The 26,016-nt window shown below is 46.0% G+C and overlaps 2 protein-coding genes across 2 annotated transcripts; one reads left to right on the top strand and one right to left on the bottom strand.

The window, feature by feature from the left end:
• Positions 1 to 1,430: 1,430 nt before the first annotated feature.
• On the bottom strand, positions 1,431 to 14,366 carry mapkapk2b (MAPK activated protein kinase 2b). Its single transcript, XM_076991508.1, is given in 11 exon segments — positions 1,431 to 1,445; positions 2,415 to 2,579; positions 2,746 to 2,826; positions 3,296 to 3,381; positions 3,581 to 3,705; positions 3,827 to 3,902; positions 4,260 to 4,386; positions 4,733 to 4,812; positions 5,056 to 5,120; positions 5,236 to 5,375; positions 14,012 to 14,366. Coding segments are annotated over 11 exon segments (1,296 nt in total). The 5' UTR covers positions 14,348 to 14,366.
• Positions 14,367 to 15,744: 1,378 nt separating this feature from the next.
• eif2d (eukaryotic translation initiation factor 2D) lies at positions 15,745 to 25,715 on the top strand. The gene is made up of 15 exons (XM_076991539.1): positions 15,745 to 15,939; positions 16,308 to 16,498; positions 16,587 to 16,670; positions 16,753 to 16,843; positions 17,113 to 17,220; positions 17,641 to 17,930; positions 18,259 to 18,376; positions 18,512 to 18,557; positions 18,664 to 18,770; positions 18,935 to 19,090; positions 19,263 to 19,352; positions 19,566 to 19,661; positions 24,874 to 24,994; positions 25,228 to 25,402; positions 25,490 to 25,715. The coding sequence occupies exons 1-15, from the start codon at positions 15,884 to 15,886 to the stop codon at positions 25,558 to 25,560; spliced, it is 1,800 nt and encodes a 599-aa protein (XP_076847654.1). The 5' UTR covers positions 15,745 to 15,883; the 3' UTR covers positions 25,561 to 25,715.
• Positions 25,716 to 26,016: the final 301 nt, after the last annotated feature.

The raw sequence follows: 26,016 nt of genomic DNA, 5'->3' as shown, positions 1-26,016 counted from the left end.
CCAAAGAAACTGGTTTGCATGTTCTAAAGCATGCGGATATGAATGCCATGCGTCTGAAGGCAACATCTGTTCTTTAACTACTTTTTCCACTCCATAAAGACTGAGACCCATGCCTTATCATTAGCCCAGCATGCATGTGTGTGTGTGTGTGTGTGTGTGTGTGTGTGTGTGTGTGTGTATTCATGGTTCATCTGGGTAGGTACTGAGATACGTGATGCTGCTGTATGTTCGTAGGCGCGTGTGGTTTCAATTTTGTCCAGATCCAGTTCCACGAAGCTCCACATTCAGTCACAGTAATGACGCTTCATGGCAGTTCCGGTCGGCCCCGACTTTATTGCCCATCTCCTCTGCACGTTTCCTGGATACGCTGTCATCATTCTCTCCGTGTTCTGTTTGTTAACATCATGGTGTAGTTTAACTCATTTCTACTGTAAATCCTAGTGATGTAACCTCCTTCCTCTGCACCCCCCCCCCCCCCCCCCCCCCCCTTCTTACTCACTCTCATTCCAGCCAATTCTGCAGCCTGGAATGAAAATTGCCATCTTAAGCGGATTGCCTTTTGCGTTGAAAGTAGGATACCGTGCTTATTATGTTGTGTTGGGTGCCACACAGTTTTTCTCTAATGGATCGCAGACCACCTAACGTGGAACCCGACAGAGTAGAAACTCCATAAAAACCCAGCAGGCCTCCGTCTTTTCACAGCACCGGAAGCTCCATGCTTTGCCATTTACAGTCAAAACATTTTAGAAGGGATTTTTTCAAGCGTTATAAAATCCCAGTCTGTTCCAAATGACATCCAAGACCAGCAGTGCAACAAATACAGTGATGGTGTGAACACAGACCCCGTGAACACAGACCTCATGAACACAGACCCCATGAACACAAACACTGCTCACACAGACCCCGTGAACACAGACCCCATGAACACAAACACTGCTCACACAGACCCCGTGAACACAGACCTCGTGAACGCAGACCCCATGGACACAGACCCCGTAAACACAGACCCCGTGAACACAGACCTCGTGAACACAGACCCCATGAACACAGATCCCGTAAACACAGACCTCGTGAACACAGACCCCGTAAACACAGACCCCGTGAAAACAGGCCCCGTGAACACAGACCCCGTGAACACAAATGATGCTCATGGCGGGAGGGCAGGTCCCTTCAGGCTCAGGAGCCTGAGCACTTGGACTGATGGCCTTGCCCTCTAGACTGGTGTGCTATGTTTGACCCAGTCCTTCTCTAGCAGTACACAATTTCCTCCATATGTCGAGAATGTGTGTAGGTTTATTCGTTGGACATATTGTATATTTGTGCACGTTTGTGTGTTCAGAATTGTTTGCAAACACCGTTTTCATGTTTGTTCTGTCCTTTTGGCCAGAACTGAGTCACATCCATTGATCTCCATTGATCGAATCTCCCGATTAGCCACTCCGGCTCTGGTTAGAACGATAAAATAGGGCTTCTTAAAAACATTATCACTCGGTGTGTGCTGCAATTTCATGCAGTAATGTGATTTACCTGTGCAACTGCAGTAAAGACATGGTTGATGATGTGCGCTGTGGAACTTCAAACAGTTCAGGTTATGTGTTATTACTTACACAACAAAGATGGTGATTTGTCAGCTCTGTGACATCCATGTTATAGCAGGAATGACAACAATGCGTCTCTAACGGTCCCTAGCCTGTAATTTGCGGCTTTCATCAAATTCACTGAAATAGTTTAACAATGGAAAGATACTGTTTTCTCGGAGGGAGAATGATGTAATATGATTCCTGTGTCTACTGAGCTACTGGGGTGGATGAATGTAGCGTGGTTTCCTTCATAATGCGCTAAGTGCTTGGAAGTGTTTCCTTGTGTTTTGGCTCGTGCTCTCTTTCAGCAGGGGGGGTGGTGTCAGACTTACAGAGGCCTTAGTTGCACATTACAACAGATGCTGGAACTGTACAGTGAATTTACTCCAGCAGTAAAGGTGGTATAAGTGATAAATATATGTCATTATTTACTGAGCCATCATACAGACTGAAAGTTGCAGTATTTCATTCACTGCCATTCCTCACGTTACTTTGAACCAAGCCGACGGCCGCGAGCGCTTTATTCATAAAGAGACAGGACACAAGTGTGTGTGTGTTGGTGCAAGTGAGCACATCTCATGTTTAGTGTGTCTGGTGCATAAAACAAAAGGCATTTGTTATTAGTGAAGTGAAAACGATAAAAAAAAAAAAACGGGATGCTGGTTGCAGTCTTGTAACAGATGTGTAAAAGTTCCTCTGGGTGTACTGAAGTGTGTGTGTGTGTGTGTGTGTGTGTGTGTGTGTGTGTGTGTGTGTGTGTGTGTGTGTGTGTGTGTGTGTGTGTGTGTGTGTGTGTGTGTGTGTGTGTGTGTGTGTGTGTGAGATAAAAAGAGCAAGAGGAGGTTTATTTGTTCATGATGACCCTGCAGCCTCTGGTTCCCTATTGGCCGTTTTCATTCTTCTCTTATTAAGAAGCGGATTGGACGAGTCAGCGATCGTCTTGATTTTTACTTGCTCGTAGTCCACCCTCATAGTGGTCAAGGCATTCGTCATCTCTTCCTATGGACACAGAGAAAGAACTGATGAAAACCGAGCGTGGATCTGAAGTGATCCAGAAACCCCTCAGTTGCTGTGAATAACGGCCCTGCCCACAGTACCTGATTCTCCCCATATTAAAAACCAAGCATACAAACTGGCTACACCTCCTCACAAAATGGCTGCTGACCTTCACTTCTTCCCACACGTGGCTTTCTTCCTGCAGGACACGGCTGGTGTGTAGAGGAGTCTGAGGTAGGTTCCTTGACAACTACCAATGCAAGAGACAGTTGATCGGAAATGGGGTATAAACCGCACAAGGGAATAAACACTAGTGTCCCAGTGGATGGCCCCTTTTATTTTGATAAATACATGGAGGTCATCTATTAAAAGCTGTACATGTATATAATAATAATAATAATAATAATAATAATAATAATAATAATAATAATCTTTATTTGTATAGCACCTTTCATACATACATGCAACTCAAAGTGCTTTACAGTATAAATAAAAGAAACATAAAAAGGAGATAAGACAAAAAGAAAATGTTAAAGATAAAATATTAAAATAACATAAAATGTAAAAAAGTAAACAATATAATAAAAAAGCAAAGTAAATAAGAAATAAAGTGACAAATTATAAAATAATAGAATAAAGTAAATAAGATTGAGAGTTTCTTAACTAAAAGCAGACCTATGTAAATATGGGTAAATATGTAAATAAATCCAGTAGCTCACATTGATCCAGGGATGACTCATAAAGTCCGCGATGGTTATTCTCTCAGTAGGATCCGTTTTCAGTAGTTGGCGAATCAGGTGCTTCGCTGTAAGACAAATGAAAACGTTTCCGGTTGGGACCACTGAGGTTTGTGGCATTCATGTCCCAATCAGGAGACCCGAGGAGCGCCGCGGTGGCTTTAGGGACCCTGCTGAGTGTACAGGCAGAGAGCACATGGAGCCCAGGAGGATCTTGGCTGTCGTAGACTCCACCCTAAACCCCACGTGCCCTTACTGCTCTCTTACCTTCCTCCGACACCTCCGCCCACTCGGGGGCGGGGAACTCGTACCAGCCGTTCCGGATGCGTCTCTTCACCCCCGGCGACAGGATCATGCCGCGGTTCGAATAGAAAGGGGGGTATCCGCACAGGCTGGGGAAACGGGAGGCAGGGTGCGGATTACTTCCGGGGCACGGGTTAGGGGGGCGGCTGGGGTCGGGGCTACGCTCCAAACCACCGCCATAACGGGACACGCAGGAGTTTAGCACCTTACACTAAGTACATGATGACGCCCAGCGCCCATAGGTCACAGGATTTGTCATAGTTCTCTGGACCAAGTACTTCTGAGGCTGGAATGAAGAGACCAAATAAGAATCATAACTCGTACGGTCCATATACTCGCACATTATTATAAATGTGACTAGACCCTTTGATGGTTGTAAGTGGAAAACTCTCTACCAAAGTAGCAACACGAGTGACTGGTGAGAAGTGTTTTAGTTAAGGTGGGGGGTGTGGTCATGTCTATACAATGCGCAGACCACTCCCTCATTAATGCAGATCAGCACAAGACCGTAACCGAAAGCAATAGGCCTACAGTGCAGCATACGAAAACTCGTGATCAGTGTCTGATTTATTTTCAACTGTTGTTTTAGTAGACTAGATCACGTATTGTAATTGGCTCCCTTTAAGATGACACGCCTCCTTACCCACGTAGTAGAGAGAATAGCAAGGTGTGGCCAGGCAGCTATTAGCTGTGGTCTCTTTGGCAAAACCAAAGTCTGTCAGCTTGAGTTGGGCATCTGGGTGCTTTGATGTATAGAGCAAATTCTCTGGCTGAAAGACAGACAAGATAATAACAGAAGATTGTGAACTAAAACACGCCTCGAGATGCCCAGTGAAATTTGACAGTGCACAGAGCTTAACTTAAGAGCCCCGAGGGTTACAAAAGCTTCTTTTGAACCTGTGGTTGATTGACGGCGTGCCCAGAACACATGCAGTCTTCAGGCTAACATATCTGTGGGATCACGTCTTGGCTTCTGCCCGTACATACAGCACGACTGCCATGTGTGATTACGATGCGCTCCGACAGGCACTGGATGCCACCGGCACATACTGGTTCTCCGGGCTGTGTCAGACTGACTGTGTTGGTCCAGGCTGAACTTGCTGGGATGTAGCTCACCTTAACGTCCCTGTGTGCAATGTTGTTGGAGTGCAGAAACTCGATGCCTTCTCCTATGCTCTTCATTATAGCCGAGGCTTCTGGAGAGGGTTGTGGAAATGCCAAAGGAAGAAAAAGGACATTTTAATAGCGGTAATAAATAAAAAATAAATAAATATACTTAATGTAGAAAAAAAAATTGCTCTAATACTGAGTGCCCAGTCTGTAGCTGTGTATTCTCTGTTTTTCATCATTGTCCCATCAGTGATGTGTGTGTGTGTGTGTGTGTGTGTGTGTGTGTGTGTGTGTGTGTGTGTGTGTGGTTTTGGGGGTGTGGGAGATACCTCTCTCAGTAAATGGCTGGTAGCGACGTTCCTGAACGCGCTGGAAAAGCTCCCCCCCCTCCATACTGAGCCCAAATGAGACAGAAACGTAGTAAGAACATCATGAGTATCATGATTCATGAAGACGAAATACGGTAAGTGTATTTCGAAATACGGTAAGTGTAAAGACGAAAGTCCTACCATTCCATCACAAGGAGGAGACACTTCTTGCCCTGGTAGAAGTTATCGAAGACGTCCACGATCCGCACGATCTGGGGGCAGACGGACACCTTGCTGTGAAGCTCCGCCTTCCGACGAGCCTTCAGCGTGTCCTCCAACATCTGGGAGGAGAAATTTCCCCCATTACTGCTTTAAACATGCTTAAAACCACTCACACTGAATTAAGCATAGCAGGGTCAAATGGAACTTTCACATCAAAGTTCAAATGGCATTTTTGTCAACAATCCAGTGGGATATAAAATGAAAAAAGCTTTGTGAAATATTTTTGCAAAGCTGCTCCGATATAATCCCTTGCACACCAAAATGCAGCCTCTTCGATCTAATAAGTACATTTTATTCAGTCCAAATGCATAGGCGTAATGGGCCACCCATTAGATAAAGGTAAAGGTGCCTTGGGGAAGAGGCAGTCGGCCCAGTGATGTAACACAGCTGAACCTTTTCCAGAAACGTTGACTCTTCTCCCAGCGCCAAGTCACATCACATTTAATGGGTTTCTTTTAGGAGACGTAATCTCCCAAATAATATGCACTGTATATTCTCACCCAGGGTGGTCTAGAAAACAGCAAGGCTACAATACTCAATACCATGAAGCACCTTTAGTCCTTCTTAACACAAATGGGCCTCTTTTTTTGCCATTCGATGTTATCAAACTTGCATAAGCAAATAAAGAGTTAGAAGATGAGAGAATAGTGTGAACACCAAGGATGTGTGTGTGTGTGCGTACCATGCAGCTCTGACTCATGTGCCATGTGGTCATGTGCCTCTGTTTCCTAAAGTAGTTCAAAGCTTAGCGTGTAAATGAATCAGATGAATCAGCGATGACTCAGTTGGTCAGTTCCTGCCTACTGGAGCTCAGTCATCGGTCATGTGATTCAGCTGCTGTGATTCAGCTGCTGTGATTCAGTGGCTGTGATTCAGTGGCTGCAATTCAGCTGCTGCGATCCAGTGGCTGTGATTCAACTGCTGTGATCCAGTGGCTGTGATTCAGCTGCTGTGATCCAGTGGCTGTGATTCAGCGGCTGTGATCCAGTGGCTGTGATTCAGTGGCTGTGATTCAGCTGCTGTGATCCAGTGGCTGTGATTCAGCTGCTGTGATCCAGTGGCTGTGATTCAGCGGCTGTGATTCAGCTGCTGTGATCCAGTGGCTGTGATTCAGCTGCTGTGATTCAGCGGCTGTGATTCAGCTGCTGTGATTCAGTGGCTGTGATTCAACTGCTGTGATCCAGTGGCTGTGATTCAGCGGCTGTGATTCAGCTGCTGTGATCCAGTGGCTGTGATTCAGCGGCTGTGATCCAGTGGCTGTGATTCAGTGGCTGTGATTCAGCTGCTGTGATCCAGTGGCTGTGATTCCGTGGCTGTGATTCAGTGGCTGTGATTCAGCTGCTGTGATCCAGCGGCTGTGATTCAGCGGCTGTGATTCAGTGGCTGTGATTCAGCTGCTGTGATCCAGCGGCTGCGATTCAGTGGCTGTGATTCAGCTTCTGAGATTCAGTGGCTGTGATTCAGCTGCTGTGATCCAGCGGCTGCGATTCAGTGGCTGTGATTCAGTGGCTGTGATTCAGCTGCTGTGATCCAGTGGCTGTGATTCAGCAGCTGCGATTCAGTAGCTGTGATCCAGTGGCTGTGATTCAGTGGCTGTGATTCAGCTGCTGTGATTCAGTGGCTGTGATTCAACTGCTGTGATCCAGTGGCTGTGATTCAGCTGCTGTGATCCAGTGGCTGTGATTCAGCGGCTGTGATCCAGTGGCTGTGATTCAGTGGCTGTGATTCAGCTGCTGTGATCCAGTGGCTGTGATTCAGCTGCTGTGATCCAGTGGCTGTGATTCAGCGGCTGTGATTCAGCTGCTGTGATCCAGTGGCTGTGATTCAGCTGCTGTGATTCAGCTGCTGTGATTCAGTGGCTGTGATTCAACTGCTGTGATCCAGTGGCTGTGATTCAGCTGCTGTGATCCAGTGGCTGTGATTCAGCTGCTGTGATCCAGTGGCTGTGATCCAGCGGCTGTGATTCAGCGGCTGTGATTCAGCTGCTGTGATCCAGTGGCTGTGATTCAGCAGCTGCGATTCAGTAGCTGTGATCCAGTGGCTGTGATTCAGCTGCTGTGATCCAGTGGCTGTGATTCAGCTGCTGTGATCCAGTGGCTGTGATCCAGCGGCTGTGATCCAGTGGCTGTGATTCAGCTGCTGTGATCCAGTGGCTGTGATCCAGCGGCTGTGATCCAGCGGCTGTGATTCAGTGGCTGTGATTCAGCTTCTGAGATTCAGTGGCTGTGATTCAACTGCTGTGATCCAGTGGCTGTGATTCAGCTGCTGTGATCCAGCGGCTGCGATTCAGTGGCTGTGATTCAGTGGCTGTGATTCAGCTGCTGTGATCCAGTGGCTGTGATTCAGCAGCTGCGATTCAGTAGCTGTGATCCAGTGGCTGTGATTCAGTGGCTGTGATTCAGCTGCTGTGATTCAGTGGCTGTGATTCAACTGCTGTGATCCAGTGACTGTGATTCAGCTGCTGTGATCCAGTGGCTGTGATTCAGCGGCTGTGATCCAGTGGCTGTGATTCAGTGGCTGTGATTCAGCTGCTGTGATCCAGTGGCTGTGATTCAGCTGCTGTGATCCAGTGGCTGTGATTCAGCGGCTGTGATTCAGCTGCTGTGATCCAGTGGCTGTGATTCAGCTGCTGTGATTCAGCTGCTGTGATTCAGTGGCTGTGATTCAACTGCTGTGATCCAGTGGCTGTGATTCAGCTGCTGTGATCCAGTGGCTGTGATTCAGCTGCTGTGATCCAGTGGCTGTGATCCAGCGGCTGTGATTCAGCGGCTGTGATTCAGCTGCTGTGATCCAGTGGCTGTGATTCAGCAGCTGCGATTCAGTAGCTGTGATCCAGTGGCTGTGATTCAGCTGCTGTGATCCAGTGGCTGTGATTCAGCTGCTGTGATCCAGTGGCTGTGATCCAGCGGCTGTGATCCAGCGGCTGTGATTCAGCGGCTGTGATTCAGCTGCTGTGATCCAGTGGCTGTGATTCAGCAGCTGCGATTCAGTAGCTGTGATCCAGTGGCTGTGATTCAGTGGCTGTGATTCAGCTGCTGTGATTCAGTGGCTGTGATTCAACTGCTGTGATCCAGTGGCTGTGATTCAGCGGCTGTGATCCAGTGGCTGTGATTCAGTGGCTGTGATTCAGTGGCTGTGATTCAGCTGCTGTGATCCAGCGGCTGTGATTCAGCGGCTGTGATTCAGTGGCTGTGATTCAGCTGCTGTGATCCAGCGGCTGCGATTCAGTGGCTGTGATTCAGCTTCTGTGATTCAGTGGCTGTGATTCAACTGCTGTGATCCAGTGGCTGTGATTCAGCTGCTGTGATCCAGCGGCTGCGATTCAGTGGCTGTGATTCAGTGGCTGTGATTCAGTGGCTGTGATTCAGCTGCTGTGATCCAGCGGCTGTGATTCAGTGGCTGTGATTCAGCTGCTGTGATTCAGTGGCTGTGATTCAACTGCTGTGATCCAGTGGCTGTGATTCAGCTGCTGTGATCCAGTGGCTGTGATTCAGCGGCTGTGATTCAGTGGCTGTGATTCAGCTGCTGTGATTCAGTGGCTGTGATTCAGCGGCTGTGATTCAGTGGCTGCGATTCAGTGGCTGTGATTCAGTGGATGTGATTCAGTGGATGTGATTCAGCTGCTGTGATTCAGCTGTTGTGATTCAGCGGCTGCGATTCAGTGGCTGCGATCCAGTGGCTGTGATTCAGCTGCTGTGATCCAGTGGCTGTGATTCAGTGGCTGTGATTCAGCTGCTGTGATCCAGCGGCTGCGATTCAGTGGCTGTGATTCAGTGGCTGTGATTCAGTGGCTGTGATTCAGTGGCTGTGATTTAGCTGCTGTGATTCAGCTGCTGTGATCCAGCGGCTGCGATTCAGCGGCTGTGATTCAGCTGCTGTGATCCAGTGGCTGTGATTCAGCTGCTGTGATCCAGCGGCTGCGATTCAGCGGCTGCGATCCAGTGGCTGCGATCCAGCGGCTGTGATTCAGCGGCTGCGATTCAGTGGCTGTGATTCAGCTGCTGGGATCCAGTGGCTGTGATTCAGTGGCTGTGATTCAGTGGCTGTGATTCAGCTGCTGTGATCCAGTGGCTGTGATTCAGTGGCTGTGATTCAGTGGCTGTGATTCAGCTGCTGTGATTCAGTGGCTGTGATTCAACTGCTGTGATCCAGTGGCTGTGATTCAGCTGCTGTGATCCAGCGGCTGCGATTCAGCGGCTGCGATCCAGTGGCTGCGATCCAGCGGCTGTGATTCAGCGGCTGCGATTCAGTGGCTGTGATTCAGCTGCTGGGATCCAGTGGCTGTGATTCAGTGGCTGTGATTCAGTGGCTGTGATTCAGTGGCTGTGATTCAGCTGCTGTGATCCAGTGGCTGTGATTCAGTCGCTGTGATTCAGTGGCTGTGATTCAGCTGCTGTGATTCAGTGGCTGTGATTCAACTGCTGTGATCCAGTGGCTGTGATTCAGCTGCTGTGATCCAGTGGCTGTGATTCAGCGGCTGTGATTCAGTGGCTGTGATTCAGCTGCTGTGATTCAGTGGCTGTGATTCAGCGGCTGTGATTCAGTGGCTGCGATTCAGTGGCTGTGATTCAGTGGATGCGATTCAGTGGATGTGATTCAGCTGCTGTGATTCAGCTGTTGTGATTCAGCGGCTGCGATTCAGTGGCTGTGATCCAGCGGCTGCGATTCAGTTGCTGTGATTCAACTGCTGTGATCCAGTGGCTGTGATTCAGCTGCTGTGATCCAGTGGCTGTGATTCAGCTGCTGTGATCCAGTGGCTGTGATCCAGCGGCTGTGATCCATCGGCTGTGATTCAGCGGCTGTGATTCAGCTGCTGTGATCCAGTGGCTGTGATTCAGCAGCTGCGATTCAGTAACTGTGATCCAGTGGCTGTGATTCAGTGGCTGTGATTCAGCTGCTGTGATTCAGTGGCTGTGATTCAACTGCTGTGATCCAGTGGCTGTGATTCAGCTGCTGTGATCCAGTGGCTGTGATTCAGCGGCTGTGATCCAGTGGCTGTGATCCAGTGGCTGTGATTCAGTGGCTGTGATTCAGCTGCTGTGATCCAGCGGCTGTGATTCAGCGGCTGTGATTCAGTGGCTGTGATTCAGCTGCTGTGATCCAGCGGCTGCGATTCAGTGGCTGTGATTCAGCTTCTGTGATTCAGTGGCTGTGATTCAACTGCTGTGATCCAGTGGCTGTGATTCAGCTGCTGTGATCCAGTGGCTGTGATTCAGCTGCTGTGATCCAGCGGCTGCGATTCAGTGGCTGTGATTCAGTGGCTGTGATTCAGTGGCTGTGATTCAGCGGCTGTGATTCAGTGGCTGCGATTCAGTGGCTGTGATTCAGTGGATGCGATTCAGTGGATGTGATTCAGCTGCTGTGATTCAGCTGTTGTGATTCAGCGGCTGCGATTCAGTGGCTGTGATCCAGTGGCTGTGATTCAGCTGCTGTGATCCAGTGGCTGTGATTCAGTGGCTGTGATTCAGCTGCTGTGATCCAGCGGCTGCGATTCAGTGGCTGTGATTCAGTGGCTGTGATTCAGTGGCTGTGATTCAGCTGCTGTGATCCAGCGGCTGTGATTCAGCGGCTGTGATTCAGTGGCTGTGATTCAGCTGCTGTGATCCAGCGGCTGCGATTCAGTTGCTGTGATTCAACTGCTGTGATCCAGTGGCTGTGATTCAGCTGCTGTGATCCAGTGGCTGTGATTCAGCTGCTGTGATCCAGTGGCTGTGATCCAGCGGCTGTGATCCATCGGCTGTGATTCAGCGGCTGTGATTCAGCTGCTGTGATCCAGTGGCTGTGATTCAGCAGCTGCGATTCAGTAACTGTGATCCAGTGGCTGTGATTCAGTGGCTGTGATTCAGCTGCTGTGATTCAGTGGCTGTGATTCAACTGCTGTGATCCAGTGGCTGTGATTCAGCTGCTGTGATCCAGTGGCTGTGATTCAGCGGCTGTGATCCAGTGGCTGTGATTCAGTGGCTGTGATTCAGCTGCTGTGATCCAGCGGCTGTGATTCAGCGGCTGTGATTCAGTGGCTGTGATTCAGCTGCTGTGATCCAGCGGCTGCGATTCAGTGGCTGTGATTCAGCTTCTGTGATTCAGTGGCTGTGATTCAACTGCTGTGATCCAGTGGCTGTGATTCAGCTGCTGTGATCCAGTGGCTGTGATTCAGCTGCTGTGATCCAGCGGCTGCGATTCAGTGGCTGTGATTCAGTGGCTGTGATTCAGTGGCTGTGATTCAGCTGCTGTGATCCAGCGGCTGTGATTCAGCGGCTGTGATTCAGTGGCTGTGATTCAGCTGCTGTGATTCAGCTGCTGTGATCCAGCAGCTGCGATTCAGCGGCTGTGATTCAGCTGCTGTGATCCAGTGGCTGTGATTCAGCTGCTGTGATCCAGCGGCTGCGATTCAGTGGCTGCGATCCAGCGGCTGTGATTCAGCGGCTGCGATTCAGTGGCTGTGATTCAGCTGCTGGGATCCAGTGGCTGTGATTCAGCGGCTGTGATTCAGTGGCTGTGATTCAGTGGCTGTGATTCAACTGCTGTGATCCAGTGGTTGTGATTCAGCTGCTGTGATCCAGTGGCTGTGATTCAGCGGCTGTGATTCAGTGGCTGTGATTCAGCTGCTGTGATTCAGTGGCTGTGATTCAGCGGCTGTGATTCAGTGGCTGCGATTCAGTGGCTGTGATTCAGTGGATGTGATTCAGTGGATGTGATTCAGCTGCTGTGATTCAGCTGTTGTGATTCAGCGGCTGTGATTCAGTGGCTGTGATTCAGCTGCTGTGATTCAGCTGCTGTGATCCAGCAGCTGCGATTCAGCGGCTGTGATTCAGCTGCTGTGATCCAGTGGCTGTGATTCAGCTGCTGTGATCCAGCGGCTGCGATTCAGTGGCTGCGATCCAGCGGCTGTGATTCAGCGGCTGCGATTCAGTGGCTGTGATTCAGCTGCTGGGATCCAGTGGCTGTGATTCAGCGGCTGTGATTCAGTGGCTGTGATTCAGTGGCTGTGATTCAACTGCTGTGATCCAGTGGTTGTGATTCAGCTGCTGTGATCCAGTGGCTGTGATTCAGCGGCTGTGATTCAGTGGCTGTGATTCAGCTGCTGTGATTCAGTGGCTGTGATTCAGCGGCTGTGATTCAGTGGCTGCGATTCAGTGGCTGTGATTCAGTGGATGTGATTCAGTGGATGTGATTCAGCTGCTGTGATTCAGCTGTTGTGATTCAGCGGCTGCGATTCAGTGGCTGTGATCCAGTGGCTGTGATTCAGCTGCTGTGATCCAGTGGCTGTGATTCAGTGGCTGTGATTCAGCTGCTGTGATCCAGTGGCTGTGATTCAGCAACTACTGAAATGATTTGAGTGCTTGCAGCCTGGAATATGTGCTGAGCTGTAAAATGCTGATGAGGGTTGCGAAGCAGGGGAACCTTCTGGCATCGAAAACGTGATTGAAGTAAGAACATTGGTGAGGCCGTCATGTTTTACCAGAGTTGACATGGTGCTGTGTTACAAGACCCATCCTAGCCACCCGATCGATATTCCATCTGCATGATAAAAACTGCACCTTATCTCCTACTGGGAAACCACAGGCTCATTTCAACAGGCAGACAGAATCTGAAATATGAAACTAATTCTGGGAATTAACAAAAAAAAGATTCAGCTGAGTGCATATGGATGCTGTGTGTGTGTGTGTGTGTGTGTGTGTGTGTGTGTGTGTGTGTGTGTGTGTGTGTGTGTGTGTGTGTGTGAGGAAAGAGTTCTTGGATTACTCTTTTGCTGATGAGGGATCAGACATCCCGATACCCCATATGTTGGTGCACAATAGATATTTTAAATAGAAAAACATTCTACTTAAAACAAACGTAATCTAATAAGAATAATTTTGCCTGCTGAAATTAAGGTTAGAATTAGGTGCAGAATGATGCTCCCATGGTCAAACCAGACTGTGTGTGATATGTGTCTGTGTGTGTATGAGTGTGATCTGTGTGTGTGATCTGTGTCTGTGTGTGAACAAGTGTGACCTGTGTCTGTGTATGTACGAGTGTGATCTGTGTGTAAAATGTTGTGTCCACATAAACTTGATTTTGAATCTGACTTTGCATATGGCAAAAATAACTGAATGATTGAGGGAATTCATGTTAAGATTAAAGTCGCTGTATTGATGACACTATACTAGACAGCATGTAACACGGTCCCTTTAAATCAACAGAACCAGAAGAACAGAACAGAAGAAACCAAAATGTTTCTGTCGTAAACTGCACTGCATCTTCAGTTTTATATTCAGCACAAAAATGCCATGTCATAGTAGCCACATGTGTTTTGTGATAGCTGTTTCTTAACAGCCTAGCCATTAATATATCTGCTAGTGCTACCTCTTCCATATCAGAGTCTTTTATCCTCTATCCTTAGATAATGTTTGCTTTATTACAATCAAACAAAACATTTATCTTCAGATAAACGCATAACTTTCAAGAAAACCGTTTGGTCAAAATGTGTTTATAATTTGAAAATATTTTTTGATCATTTATTATTCTTTTATATAGCCTGTGTTTTCATTTTGCATGCGTGCGCGTTGAAGAGTTTAGGTTTATGTGTAAAGTCACTGCAATTTCGTGCTGTTTTCAGAGTACTGCACTGAAAACATGGAAGTTACGTTTAGATTGTGGACGATGAACAAGGTTGTAAGACGTTATAACAGAATGACACTCACGCAGTGGTTACCTTCAAGGCGTACTTCTCGCCGGAGCGCTTCTGAACGATCTCATACACCTTCCCATTGAAGCCCAGCCCAAGCACCTGTCCGGAGAGCTTGTAATCCTCTGTTACCATCTTCTTCTTTATTTGATGGATTCGAGGCGATTTTAGCGAAGGTTTGGGAAGGTTTTCCTGAGGCTCCTCTTCCTCAATGGCAGACGCCGGATCTGTCTGATTCTGTGTATTCGGAAACATGGTGGTAGACATATCTTCATCTCCACTTCCGAACTTCTTTTGAGATGCTGAAGGTTTCGTGTCCATCCAATGATCTAGAAGCCGAGTGAGATGCCACCAGACCAGCATGCGCGCTGGTTCTGTCCGCATTAACAGCTGTTGTAGTCTGTCATGTCAGAGTAACTAAGTTGACCACATGTCCATCCTGTATGTGATTTTACACGCAGTAGCCTACTGCCCTACGTTTGCTCTTGTCGGCTTGTAGTGATGAACATGGTCGAATAAGAAATGCTTCAATTCACTGCATGACTCTCAGATAACTACTGTAGTCGACACGCCGTTCTTTAGGTGTTCCTTCTTATTTTGAAGTTAATTGAGTTATATTAAAGACAAAACCCTATTATTTACCTGCATGACAACCACTAATTAAATAAGGATATTACGTTCCTTGGATACAAAACCATACAAATATGCTTATTTTGGGCTCAGAATTATACAAATGATTTTGAAGTTATTATAGAATATTGACGAATATCGAGTTAAGGGAGTGTGCGCTCTATAGGATATAGCATTTGTTTTTAACTTTCTTACCTCGAATAGTAAGTAAATAATGCAAAATATTATTGACAGTTACCTTTACCTCTTTTCTCTGATCAAAAGCCAATATGAAAATGCACAGGACTGTTTTCTAATGTAGGCTAAATACAGTAACGCATCCTTAGAATAACGTACACACAAAAATGTGTCTATAATGAAGTAAAATATTTGGATCACCCTCCAAATGGCCTGGGGAGGGTGGAGTGTGTGTGTGTGTGTGTGTGTGTGTGTGTGAGAGAGAGAGAGAGAGAGAGAGAGAGAGAGTGAAAGTGTGTGTGTGTGTGTGTGTGTGTGTGTGTGTGTGTGTGTGTGTGTGTGTGAGAGAGAGAGAGCGTGTGTGTGTGTGTAATGTAGGCTAAATACAGTAACACATCCTTAGAATAACGCACACACAAAAATGGAGGGTCTTATTATTAAGCTCAATTATGCTATTTGTGTTGTGTGTGTGTGTGTGTGAGAGAGAGAGAGAGAGAGAGAGAGAGAGAGAGTGAAAGTGTGTGTGTGTGTGTGTGTGTGTGAGTGAGAGAGAGAGAGAGAGAGAGAGAGAGAGAGAGAGGGGGGAAGTGTGTGTGTGTGTGTGTGTGTGTGTGTGAGAGAGAGAGAGAGAGAGAGAGAGAGAGAGAGAGAGTAAATATGTAAGTACATGTCACAGCCTGAGAGACAGTGGGAAACAACCCCCCCCCCTTCAGCTTCAGAATGTGAATGTAAATAATTGAAATGATAACTTTCCCTAAATGTTATCATATTTTATCTTATTTTATTATTGTTATTTGTTCTTTGTCAATGTTATTGTCACTGTTAACATTGCTGTAATGCTTTGGCAACACTGTACCCTATACAGTCATGCTAATAAAGCTATATTGAATTGAATTGAAATTGAGAGAGAGAGCGGAACAATCCAACAGTTAGCCGTTGTTTCTACACGGACGTATTTTGTAGTGCAGCCACACGTTTAGGTCCTATGGACATGCATATGTTGAGAAGTTGTCACAGTATGATCTAGGAACTCGAAGGTTGCAGTTCTTTAACGAAATATAAGCAGACCGACAGGTCAAAAAACATAGCAGGATGTTCACAAAACCGTTTCGTGTGAAGTCGAATACGGTTATCAAAGGATCTGACAGGTTTGTATTTAGCTAGCTAACTAACGAGGCTAACTATATCTGGAGCAGTTGGCTTCAAGTCTGTGCCAACCACCATCTTGGCTTCAAGTGCCACACCAACTGCACGACTTTATCGTTTAATTTCAGCCATGTCTTACTGAAACATTTTTATTGTGTCGTTGCGTGTTAAGGCAAGTAGCTAGCAAGCTATACATGGTTGGTTGTGTCGTTGAACATGAATGGTGTAGGTAACTGGACACTTTCTGATGGAAATGTAATGGTAAACTTTGTGTTCTTTAAAACCAAAGTGTTAACACACTTCAGATTTGCAGTGACCTTGGAAATGCATTGATTAGGTTGCCACAATTGCTTCCTAATGCACCCAACAGGAGAAAGCTGAGGGCGGATGTTTCTGCAGCGTACCCGTCCCTGTCTGCTGATCAACTCAACGAGCTCGTTCCCAACAAAGAAGAACTGAACATCGTGAAAATTTACGCACATAAAGGCGAAGCAGTTACTCTTTACGTCCTTCAGAAATGTCCCGCGTTCTTTCAGCTGGAGAAACGACTGTACCCTACAGGTATACCCCCCGCCCCCCGTTTATCCGGAAGGCAATCATGACTACTGATGATTTATTTGAAAGTTTTGATTTGTTGTGTTTTCACCAGTGTACACGCTTTGGCGATACCCGGATATGTTGCCAGCACTTACCACATGGCCTCAAGTAGTGCAGAAATTGATCGGTGGTGCAGGTGAGTTTCTCCCGAGAGTGTGTGTGTGTGTGCGTGTGTCTGTCAGCGTCACACACAGTTTTTTCCCCTTCATCCTGTACAGACCTTATGCTGCCTGGAGTAGTGGTGTCGTGTACAGGACTTCCTGATGTGCTTAAGGGTGATTGCTGTGCTGTCACTGTGAAGTCAAACAGGTGATTCTGTCCGTCATAAACCCCCTCACACTTCACCTGTCTGACTTTTATTAAAACATGCACATCACAGACTACCTGCTGCTAGAAATGCAGATTATCTCTGCTTCTGTTTGCTTTTTGTCCCTACATTCAGAGTCTAGTTCTAAACAAAGTAGACACGGAAAAGTCATCACATGTCATCACATGTCATCACATCTCCATCATCTTCCATCCATCAAAAATATTTTTTTGTATGTTTTTAAGTGTTGCCTGGTGTTGCTTGGTTACAGGGCTCCAATGGCGGTGGGCACAGCTGCTTTGTCGAGCAGTGAAATGATAAGTAGCGGGATGAAGGGGAAAGGAGTGAATGTGTTGCACACATACATGGACCAGCTGTGGTATGCACACACACACACACACACACACTCACTAAACAGATTAGTTACGTAGCTTGTGTTCACTTTGTGGTAAGGGCATAACAATATAAGGTTATCATTAAGTAAAAACATATTTAGATGGATGTTGCTTAAGTTACTAGATAATTACTGACTTTTCGTGTGGGTTTAGTCAACAGGAGCACTGACTTGTCACTCACCAACTAACAGCCAACAAGGTTCGGACCTAGATAACACAGACCGAGGAGTTTGTCCAGTTTGACGACAAGATATTGTTTGGCTATGTCGGTATCTGATTAAGACAGTGATGCTACTTCTCATGATGTCATCCCATCTTTCTATTGGCTCATAATTGTGACGCTACGCATGCAAAGCACAGGCTCATTCTCATTCCAGTGGCCGTGACTTTCCCTTTCACCTCAGGGCTTTTGGGGATAAGACTGCACCCCCCACCATACCCACTGCTGACACTTCGGTGCAGGTGGAGGGAGGGATGGAAGGAGTGGATTGTGGTGGAGGAGAGGAAGAGGTAATGAAATGCGAAGGGGAGGAGACGGAAGGACAGTGCGGCTCTGCGGCGGTCCAGATGGAGTTACCCTGTCAGAACCTGCAGGATCTGGGCCTCGGAGAGAGAGAGGAAAAGGAGGAGACTGTGGAGACGGAGGAGGGCGCAGAGGAGACCCAGGGAGAAGAGGACTCGTCGTCTCCACAAGGCGAGTTCTTCTTGAAATGGTGGATTTGTCCCCCCTGCCATATGTACATGTCCCATGGTGTTTTTCTATTACATTTTAGAATGTCAGTTTTGATGCACACTTTAGGCCTGTTCTCAAAAACATAACGGAGTATGCCTTCCATCCATCCATCCATCCATTATCTGAACCGCTTAATCCCGCTTTTGGGATTAAAACAATCTGAGACTTGGAACTGGAATGACTAGAGCATCAGTCTGGAGTCATCTGGGTCTGTTTAATGGTATATGGGTTACAGGCTTTACTGGACAATGTACATTAACTCTGAATCTAAATCTGAATCTCTTTACAGAGCAGATGGACTCTCTCTTGTTTCAGTGTTTCCTTCATGCCCTGAAAAGTAAATTGAAGAAGTCGGAGCTCCCCCTGTTGACCAGCACCTTCCTGCGCAAGCACATGGCCCCCTGCTGGTAATTTATTAGTCTTGCCTTTAACCTCCAGTCTCTGATTATCTAAAGTGTGTCCCCTCACGCCCAGATCACACACTCTGCATCATGTACACCTTTATTTTGAAAGTTAAGCTTTCTTCCCCCCACCTTTTGCAGCCCCAGAGGAAAACATCTGGACATAAAAAAATCCAGCTTTAAAAAGGTGTGGTTTCATTCCTCCTCTTCTCGTGCGGTGAACATCCGAACTGAAATCACGTTTGACTTAGAGGACTCCACCTCCTGCCTCTCTCTCTTCTTCCTCCGTGTAGCTGTCGAAGTTTCTGCAGTGCATGCAGAGAGAGCACAGTCTGCTCCGGGTGAAGGAGCTGACCAAAGGGGTGGACAGCATCGTGGAGGTGGACTGGAAGAACCCCGAGTACGTAGCTGCCACTTTCCTCGGGGCAGTTTGCCCAAAATCCTCTGTCCAGTAGTGCAAGGGTAGACTCTTGAATATTTGTAGCATTTACAGGATGATCTCACGTGTGCCGCACAAAGATGGTGGCCCACGTTTGAGACTGTTCCCTAATAACTTCATTACAGGCTGCGTTCTTTCTGCGTCCCGGTGGACTGGGAGCCGGCCGAGGAGGCTGTGGAGGCTGAGGGGAGCGGCGAGGTGTCCTACCAGCCCCCCGAAATCACGCCTCTGTACGGGGTGACGTCACGCCTGGAGCCCCTCTTCCAGGAAGCCCACAAAAAGTGAGTGGGTGTGGGGGAAGGGGGTGTGGCTTCGGTGTGTGACTCTGGGTGATTTATGCGCTGTTCTGCCTGGGTGTGGCTGTGGGTGTTGTGCAGTGCTTATGCGTGCATCGAGTTATGTGCTTACCTGTGGGTGGGCGTGACTCTGTATTTTGAATGCTGACTTGTTCAGAAAGGGGGCGGTACTGCAGGCGAGTGAAGTGAGGACCATCGTCACCGACTACGTCAAAACAAACGAGCTTGTCCACGAAACCAACAAAAGGTAAAGTCACGATACCTGTGCCAGCAATTACTCTGTAAATACTCGCGTATATTTTCCATCTTCAGTAAAGATTCTAAAACCGACAACCTTAGTTTATATATACCACGTGGAAAAAGGTTCATAGGGAATTCTTCCTTTCTCAGTAGATTCCCCAACCAGCGGGGTATCTAGCGGTGCGGAAGCTGTAAACCGATGTCTGTGTGCGTTTGTCAGCTATGTGAACATAAACCCTGTGCTGTGTGACTGCCTGCTGGAGAAATCGGAATACCAGGATGTGGAGGTTTTGAAATGGGACGACCTCTTCAGCAGGTAAGTGTCACACACTCGATCCTGCGTCTGCCTACGACACTCTGGGGCCTGTTTTTGAGAGCTTCGTGTAATAAGACACTTTAAAACTGAGTTTTATCGCTCACTTAGTGCAATAATGCGGCTGGGAAAACACAGCTATAAACACAGAGAAATTTGATTTCCCATAAGTGTACATTAATCAATAACATTTTCATTTCATACTGCTTATGACCTAGATATTACATACTATTTACTCTTCTCTGTGTTGACACTTGTGGCTAAGAGTTTGTCCAAGGTTTCATTTTGCTGTGGCTATCTGGTAAAGATTTTAAAAAGAAGTTTTTAGCTAAATCTCAGTCATTCAAGCAGAATAGGATATGCTATATGATTATCCCTCTTCTATACCATGATTGTACTACTCTTCTATATGATTATAGCACTCTTCTATGTGATTATAGCACTCTTCTATATGATTATAGCACTCTTCTATATGATTATAGCGCTCCACTATATGAGTATAGAGCTCTTCTATATCACAATTATACTACTCTTCAATGTGATTATAGCACTCTTCTATACCACAATTATACTACTCTTCTATATAGCACTCTTCTATACCACAATTATACTACTCTTCTATATGATTATAGCACTCTTCTATACCACAATTATACTACTCTTCAATGTGATTATAGCGCTCTTCTATACCACAATTATACTACTCTTCTATATGATTATAGCGCTCTTCTATACCACAATTATACTACTCTTCTATATGATTATAGCGCTCTTCTATACCACAATTATACTACTCTTCTATATGACTATAGCACTCTTCTATACCACAATTATACTACTCTTCTATATGACTATAGCGCTCTTCTATACCACAATTATACTACTTTTCTATATGATTATAGCGCTCTTCTATATGATTATAGCGCTCTTCTATACCACAATTATACTACTCTTCTATATGATTATAGCACTCTTCTATATGACTATAGCACTCTTCTATACCACAATTATACTACTCTTCTATATAGCACTCTTCTATACCACAATTATACTACTCTTCTATATGATTATAGCACTCTTCTATACCACAATTATACTACTCTTCAATGTGATTATAGCACTCTTCTATACCACAATTATACTACTCTTCTATATGACTATAGCGCTCTTCTATACCACAATTATACTACTTTTCTATATGATTATAGCGCTCTTCTATATGATTATAGCGCTCTTCTATACCACAATTATACTACTCTTCTATATGATTATAGCACTCTTCTATATGACTATAGCACTCTTCTATACCACAATTATACTACTCTTCTATATGATTATAGCGCTCTTCTATACCACAATTATACTACTCTTCTATATGATTATAGCACTCTTCTATACCACAATTATACTACTCTTCTATATGATTATAGCACTCTTCTATACCACAATTATACTACTCTTCTATGTGATTATAGCACTCTTCTATACCACAATTATACTACTCTTCTATATGACTATAGCACTCTTCTATACCACAATTATACTACTCTTCTATATGACTATAGCACTCTTCTATACCACAATTATACTACTCTTCTATATGACTATAGCGCTCTTCTATACCACAATTATACTACTCTTCTATATGATTATAGCGCTCTTCTATACCACAATTATACTACTCTTCTATGTGATTATAGCACTCTTCTATACCACAATTATACTACTCTTCTATATGATTATAGCACTCTTCTATATGACTATAGCGCTCTTCTATACAACAATTATACTACTCTTCTATATGATTATAGCGCTCTTCTATACCACAATTATACTACTCTTCTATATGATTATAGCGCTCTTCTATACCACAATTATACTACTCTTCTATGTGATTATAGCACTCTTCTATACCACAATTATACTACTCTTCTATATGATTATAGCACTCTTCTATATGACTATAGCGCTCTTCTATACAACAATTATACTACTCTTCTATATGATTATAGCGCTCTTCTATACCACAATTATACTACTCTTCTATATGATTATAGCGCTCTTCTATACCACAATTATACTACTCTTCTCTATGACTATAGCGCTCTTCTATACCACAATTATACTACTCTTCTATGTGATTATAGCACTCTTCTATACCACAATTATACTACTCTTCTATATGACTATAGCACTCTTCTATACCACAATTATACTACTCCCCAATGTGATTATAGCACTCTTCTATACCACAATTATACTACTCTTCTATATGATTATAGCGCTCTTCTATACCACAATTATACTACTCTTCTATATGATTATAGCGCTCTTCTATACCACAATTATACTACTCTTCTATATGACTATAGCACTCTTCTATACCACAATTATAGCACTCTTCTATATGACTATAGTACTCTTCTGTATGATTATAGCACTCTTCTATGTGATTATAGCACTTCTATATGTGCTCTTCTATATCATGATTATAGCACTCTCTTTAAGATACATAATGGTCGCTGTTATCTCCCACACTCACTCCCTAGATACAGGTTGCTGTAATCTCACTATACACACACACACACACACACACACACACACACACACACACACACACACACACACACACATATGCTTTGTTGTATTGTGACCTATGATTTTATAGCTTTATTCCTGTTGCTTTCATTTGAAACAAGTAATCTACAGAAGTATTTCGCAATGAGGTTGTTCACAGTCAGGCTAGAGGTGGACATTAGCTGTCAGAATAAAGACTATTGCCACAATAATAATATTATAATTCTACTACCAAAAGACAGAGGGCGTTCATGTGAGATTCTCTGTTTGACCATCAACATGAATCAGGCTCAGAACCGTGTGTGTTGGCCATGTGACGGTATAAAATGTGATTAATAAGAATTATATCTTTATTACCAGTGTGCAAATACACCAAGATGTTTGAGGCAACATATTTAAAGGTAAAGCTATGACTCCTAAAAGCAGTAACACACTTAGAATCTATAAGATGCAAAATATAAAGTGAAAGAACGTCAACAATTACGCAGTGCTGGAAGCAGTACCATCTTATTTGCTTTCCGTTTCGACGTAATTCTGGTTTCTTAGATGCTGATTCGTTACAGACGCTGTGGTTTGTCATCTTATGCAGATCATATGTAAATGTGGCACAGCTGAGGTCCAATACGGTTACAGTGGTGCTCCTGCTATAAAGGGGCGGGGGGAAGTTCAGCAGCGTGACATCACCGGGGTATTTTCAGCCTGCAGGTCTCTGGAGCACCCAGACGGCAGAGTGACGTAGCCGCTGCGCTTTGGGTGGGTGGGGTCTCTGCCGACGTGCGTGGCTTTGAGGGTGGTGTAATCTCTTCCAGCGTTGGACGCTGTGATCGGGCGGTGCTCCCGGCTGTTTGAACGATGCGCTGGGGGGCATTCATGTTCTCAGAGGTGCAGTCAGGGTACCAAGTTGTAACGTATGTGATGACGGACTCCACGGTGCTCCTGTAGAAGGTCTTCAGCAGCTGTTGTGGGAGGTGTGAATGTTTTCAGGCTCCTCAGGAAGTAAAGGGTCTAACGACTCCATTCTGGGTTATTACCATCGTGCTCATGGACCATGACGGGTCTTCTGGAATCAAAGGTATCTGAAGCACTGGATGGTCCCCACCACTGATGATCATGAGATATTGATCGAGGTGTTTCCTTCCCCTGAAGTCCAACATAAGTTATTATGTTTTATTTATTATTAAATTATGATTGAGCAAGGCTGTTTGGATATGGGATGGTTGTAACAGACCTGAGGTGGTGGCTCGTTCCAGACGGTTGGTAAACAGCTGCTGTCAGCTGTCCTGAGCAGTGTTGCAGGACCTGTCCAGGAGCCGTGTGAGGCCCAGCAGATTGGCTGGGAGTGATGTGGCCCAGGGCACGTCTCACCTTGTAGGAACTACGCACCAGTGCGTGTGATGGGAGCCTGCTACTGTGTCAGCTCCGTAGCTGGTCAATCGTTGTCCCCGACGAGCCGTGCGTAGAAGGGGTTGCGATCGTCACGGATAGGCGAGTCTGCCGTGCAGGTTGGACAGGCGTCGTTACCGTTATAGTCTGTGACAGACCTGACGCCGTTCAGCACGTTCTGGAAGTCTGACCTCTTAACGTGGTCCACTGGTCGCATTTTGTAGCAGTGCCTGGCCTTGCTAGTGGACGTCTTGTGAGGAAGGTAAGATCACCTTCAACAGCATCTGAGCTGGAGCACATAGACACCAGTTCATCCAGAGCTTGCAGCTGTGATTGTGCGAGCGGCACAGAAAGCCCCGTCCCGCCAGCTGACGTATGAACGCTTCGCCCGAAACCCCGGCTGCCTGAATCCACACGATACATTGCAGTTTCAGAGCTGGAATGTTCAGCCATGGTGTTGATTTCAGACCATTTAGACTTCTACATGGACATGTTTACCAAAAATTAATGGAGGGGGGCCCTTAACATTCCTCATACAGAAGTTGATGTAGGCTAAAATGGAAGAGGCTTAGCCGAGCAAGTCCATGCTTCCTGATTGCACAGATCCCAGTTTGTGTTGTCCGTCAGTCCTTTACTTTAGTCACGGCTCCATCGAGCCAGACTCTGACAGTCTGCACAGTGGGCTTCGTCCTGGCGACGAGGGCCTGTATGTATGCCATTAGAAACAAAACAGCCTTCCAAAGACGGCCAGGGTGGGTGTAGGGCCAATCTCTGTTGGCATTCTCCGCATCGCAACACATGTGGTCCAGCATATTATTTATTCCCTCTGGTTGCAAAACAAACAAACAGTCTGGAGAGCAGATCCATGAGGTTGGCATGATCAGCAGCCTCGGCTGTAATAAACGAGGGATCCAGAAGACGGTTTGTGCAGAACATTTAGCATCGTGCAGTTGAGCCTGAGCTGACTTTGTATCTGCTTGCAGAGGGATGAAAAACTCTGAGAAGTTCCCATGGCAGACTGAAGAGAAAAGCTCAGTAACGTGTGTGTGTAGGGGCACTAGGCAACGCTTAAGTATATGCGTTCGTAGTCTTGTTGGGGATGTTTTTGGACAATAATGTGGCGCACATTTTCATCCTGCGAGGAGGAATCTTCTGCCACGACCAGTCGGTTTCGCTGAAGAAGGCCTTGCTGTTGACGTTTGAGCAGGCTCTTGCTTCAGGGCTTACCACGAAGAGCGCCACCTTCTGTTTGCAGGACTCTCAGCAGGATGCAAGCATGCCACCAGTTGCAGTTCCCAGGCAAGGCTCCTGTTGTGAGGAAGGGTCAAGTGGAGCCCATAGACATCAGCGTGGCCTCCAGGGGTTCCAACAAGAAGGTATTCAAAGGGCTGGATTATGAGCAATATATCACTGTCCCTTCCTCTTTCACTGCCAAAAAGAACTACAGTCATTCTAGGGCAGGTAGTCGACCTCTAGACAAGACATTGAACTAACGTTCCGACAAATATTCCAATATTCCCACATATTCCCCATGAATCCTTTATACGTTCATGCCTCACCCTCGATTTTAAACACGTGATTCCTGCCCCCGTTCTGCGGTTGTTTTCAGGTCACAATAATAAAGAATCTGGAAGGATTTGGGCTAGACCCGCTCGTCGTGGCCGAAACTCTGCAGCACCGCGTCCAGGCCAGCTACGTCCTCCACGATGTTCCTGGAGCCAAAGACAGACAGCTGGTCCAGATCCAGGGCAGCCAGGTCCAGCACGTTGGCAAGCTGCTCATAGGTAAACACGGCACGGCGTGGTCCTTCACATCTGCTAAAATCACATGACTTCAGTCTCCATTTATGCTTCATTTTGCTTTATTTTCAGAGCAATATCGGTTACCTCGCAAATATATCCAAGGCCTGGACAAAGCACCAAAGCCGGGCAAGAAGAAATAGCACACGACCCTCAGCGGCAGCTGTACCTGACTGTAACATAGACGAGAACTACTGACTCGGGTCACTATTTGGATAAGAGGACTACTCCATACTGCATGAATTAAAATTACATTCATATGGATTAAAAATAACAAAATAAAAGTGTTTGAATCTTACTTCTCATTCGCATCATGAAAGTTACCGTGTTTTACAGAAGCACTCCACATGCTGACCACGAACGCAAGTTAAGGGAAGGAAAAGTCTACGAAAAATAAGCACTTTGTTTAGTACCTACAAGAAGCAAAAACCTTTGCTGTAGAATATCTACAGTAGCTCGTAGGGGATCAGCGGCCAGTTCACTCGTACACTAACCCACTCCTTAGTCTGTCTCATAAGCACCAGTAGAATGTGTTGCTCTGAAGTCCATTATCATAAATCATACCAGACATCACAGGTTTGGAGAGGCAAGCAGCATCT

The sequence above is a fragment of the Brachyhypopomus gauderio genome, unplaced genomic scaffold, assembly GCF_052324685.1.
Source record: "Brachyhypopomus gauderio isolate BG-103 unplaced genomic scaffold, BGAUD_0.2 sc83, whole genome shotgun sequence".
In the NCBI taxonomy this organism is placed as follows: Eukaryota; Metazoa; Chordata; class Actinopteri; order Gymnotiformes; family Hypopomidae; genus Brachyhypopomus; species Brachyhypopomus gauderio.
Note: the sequence above shows the minus strand (reverse complement) of the source record. Positions and strands in the feature narration are given on the sequence as shown.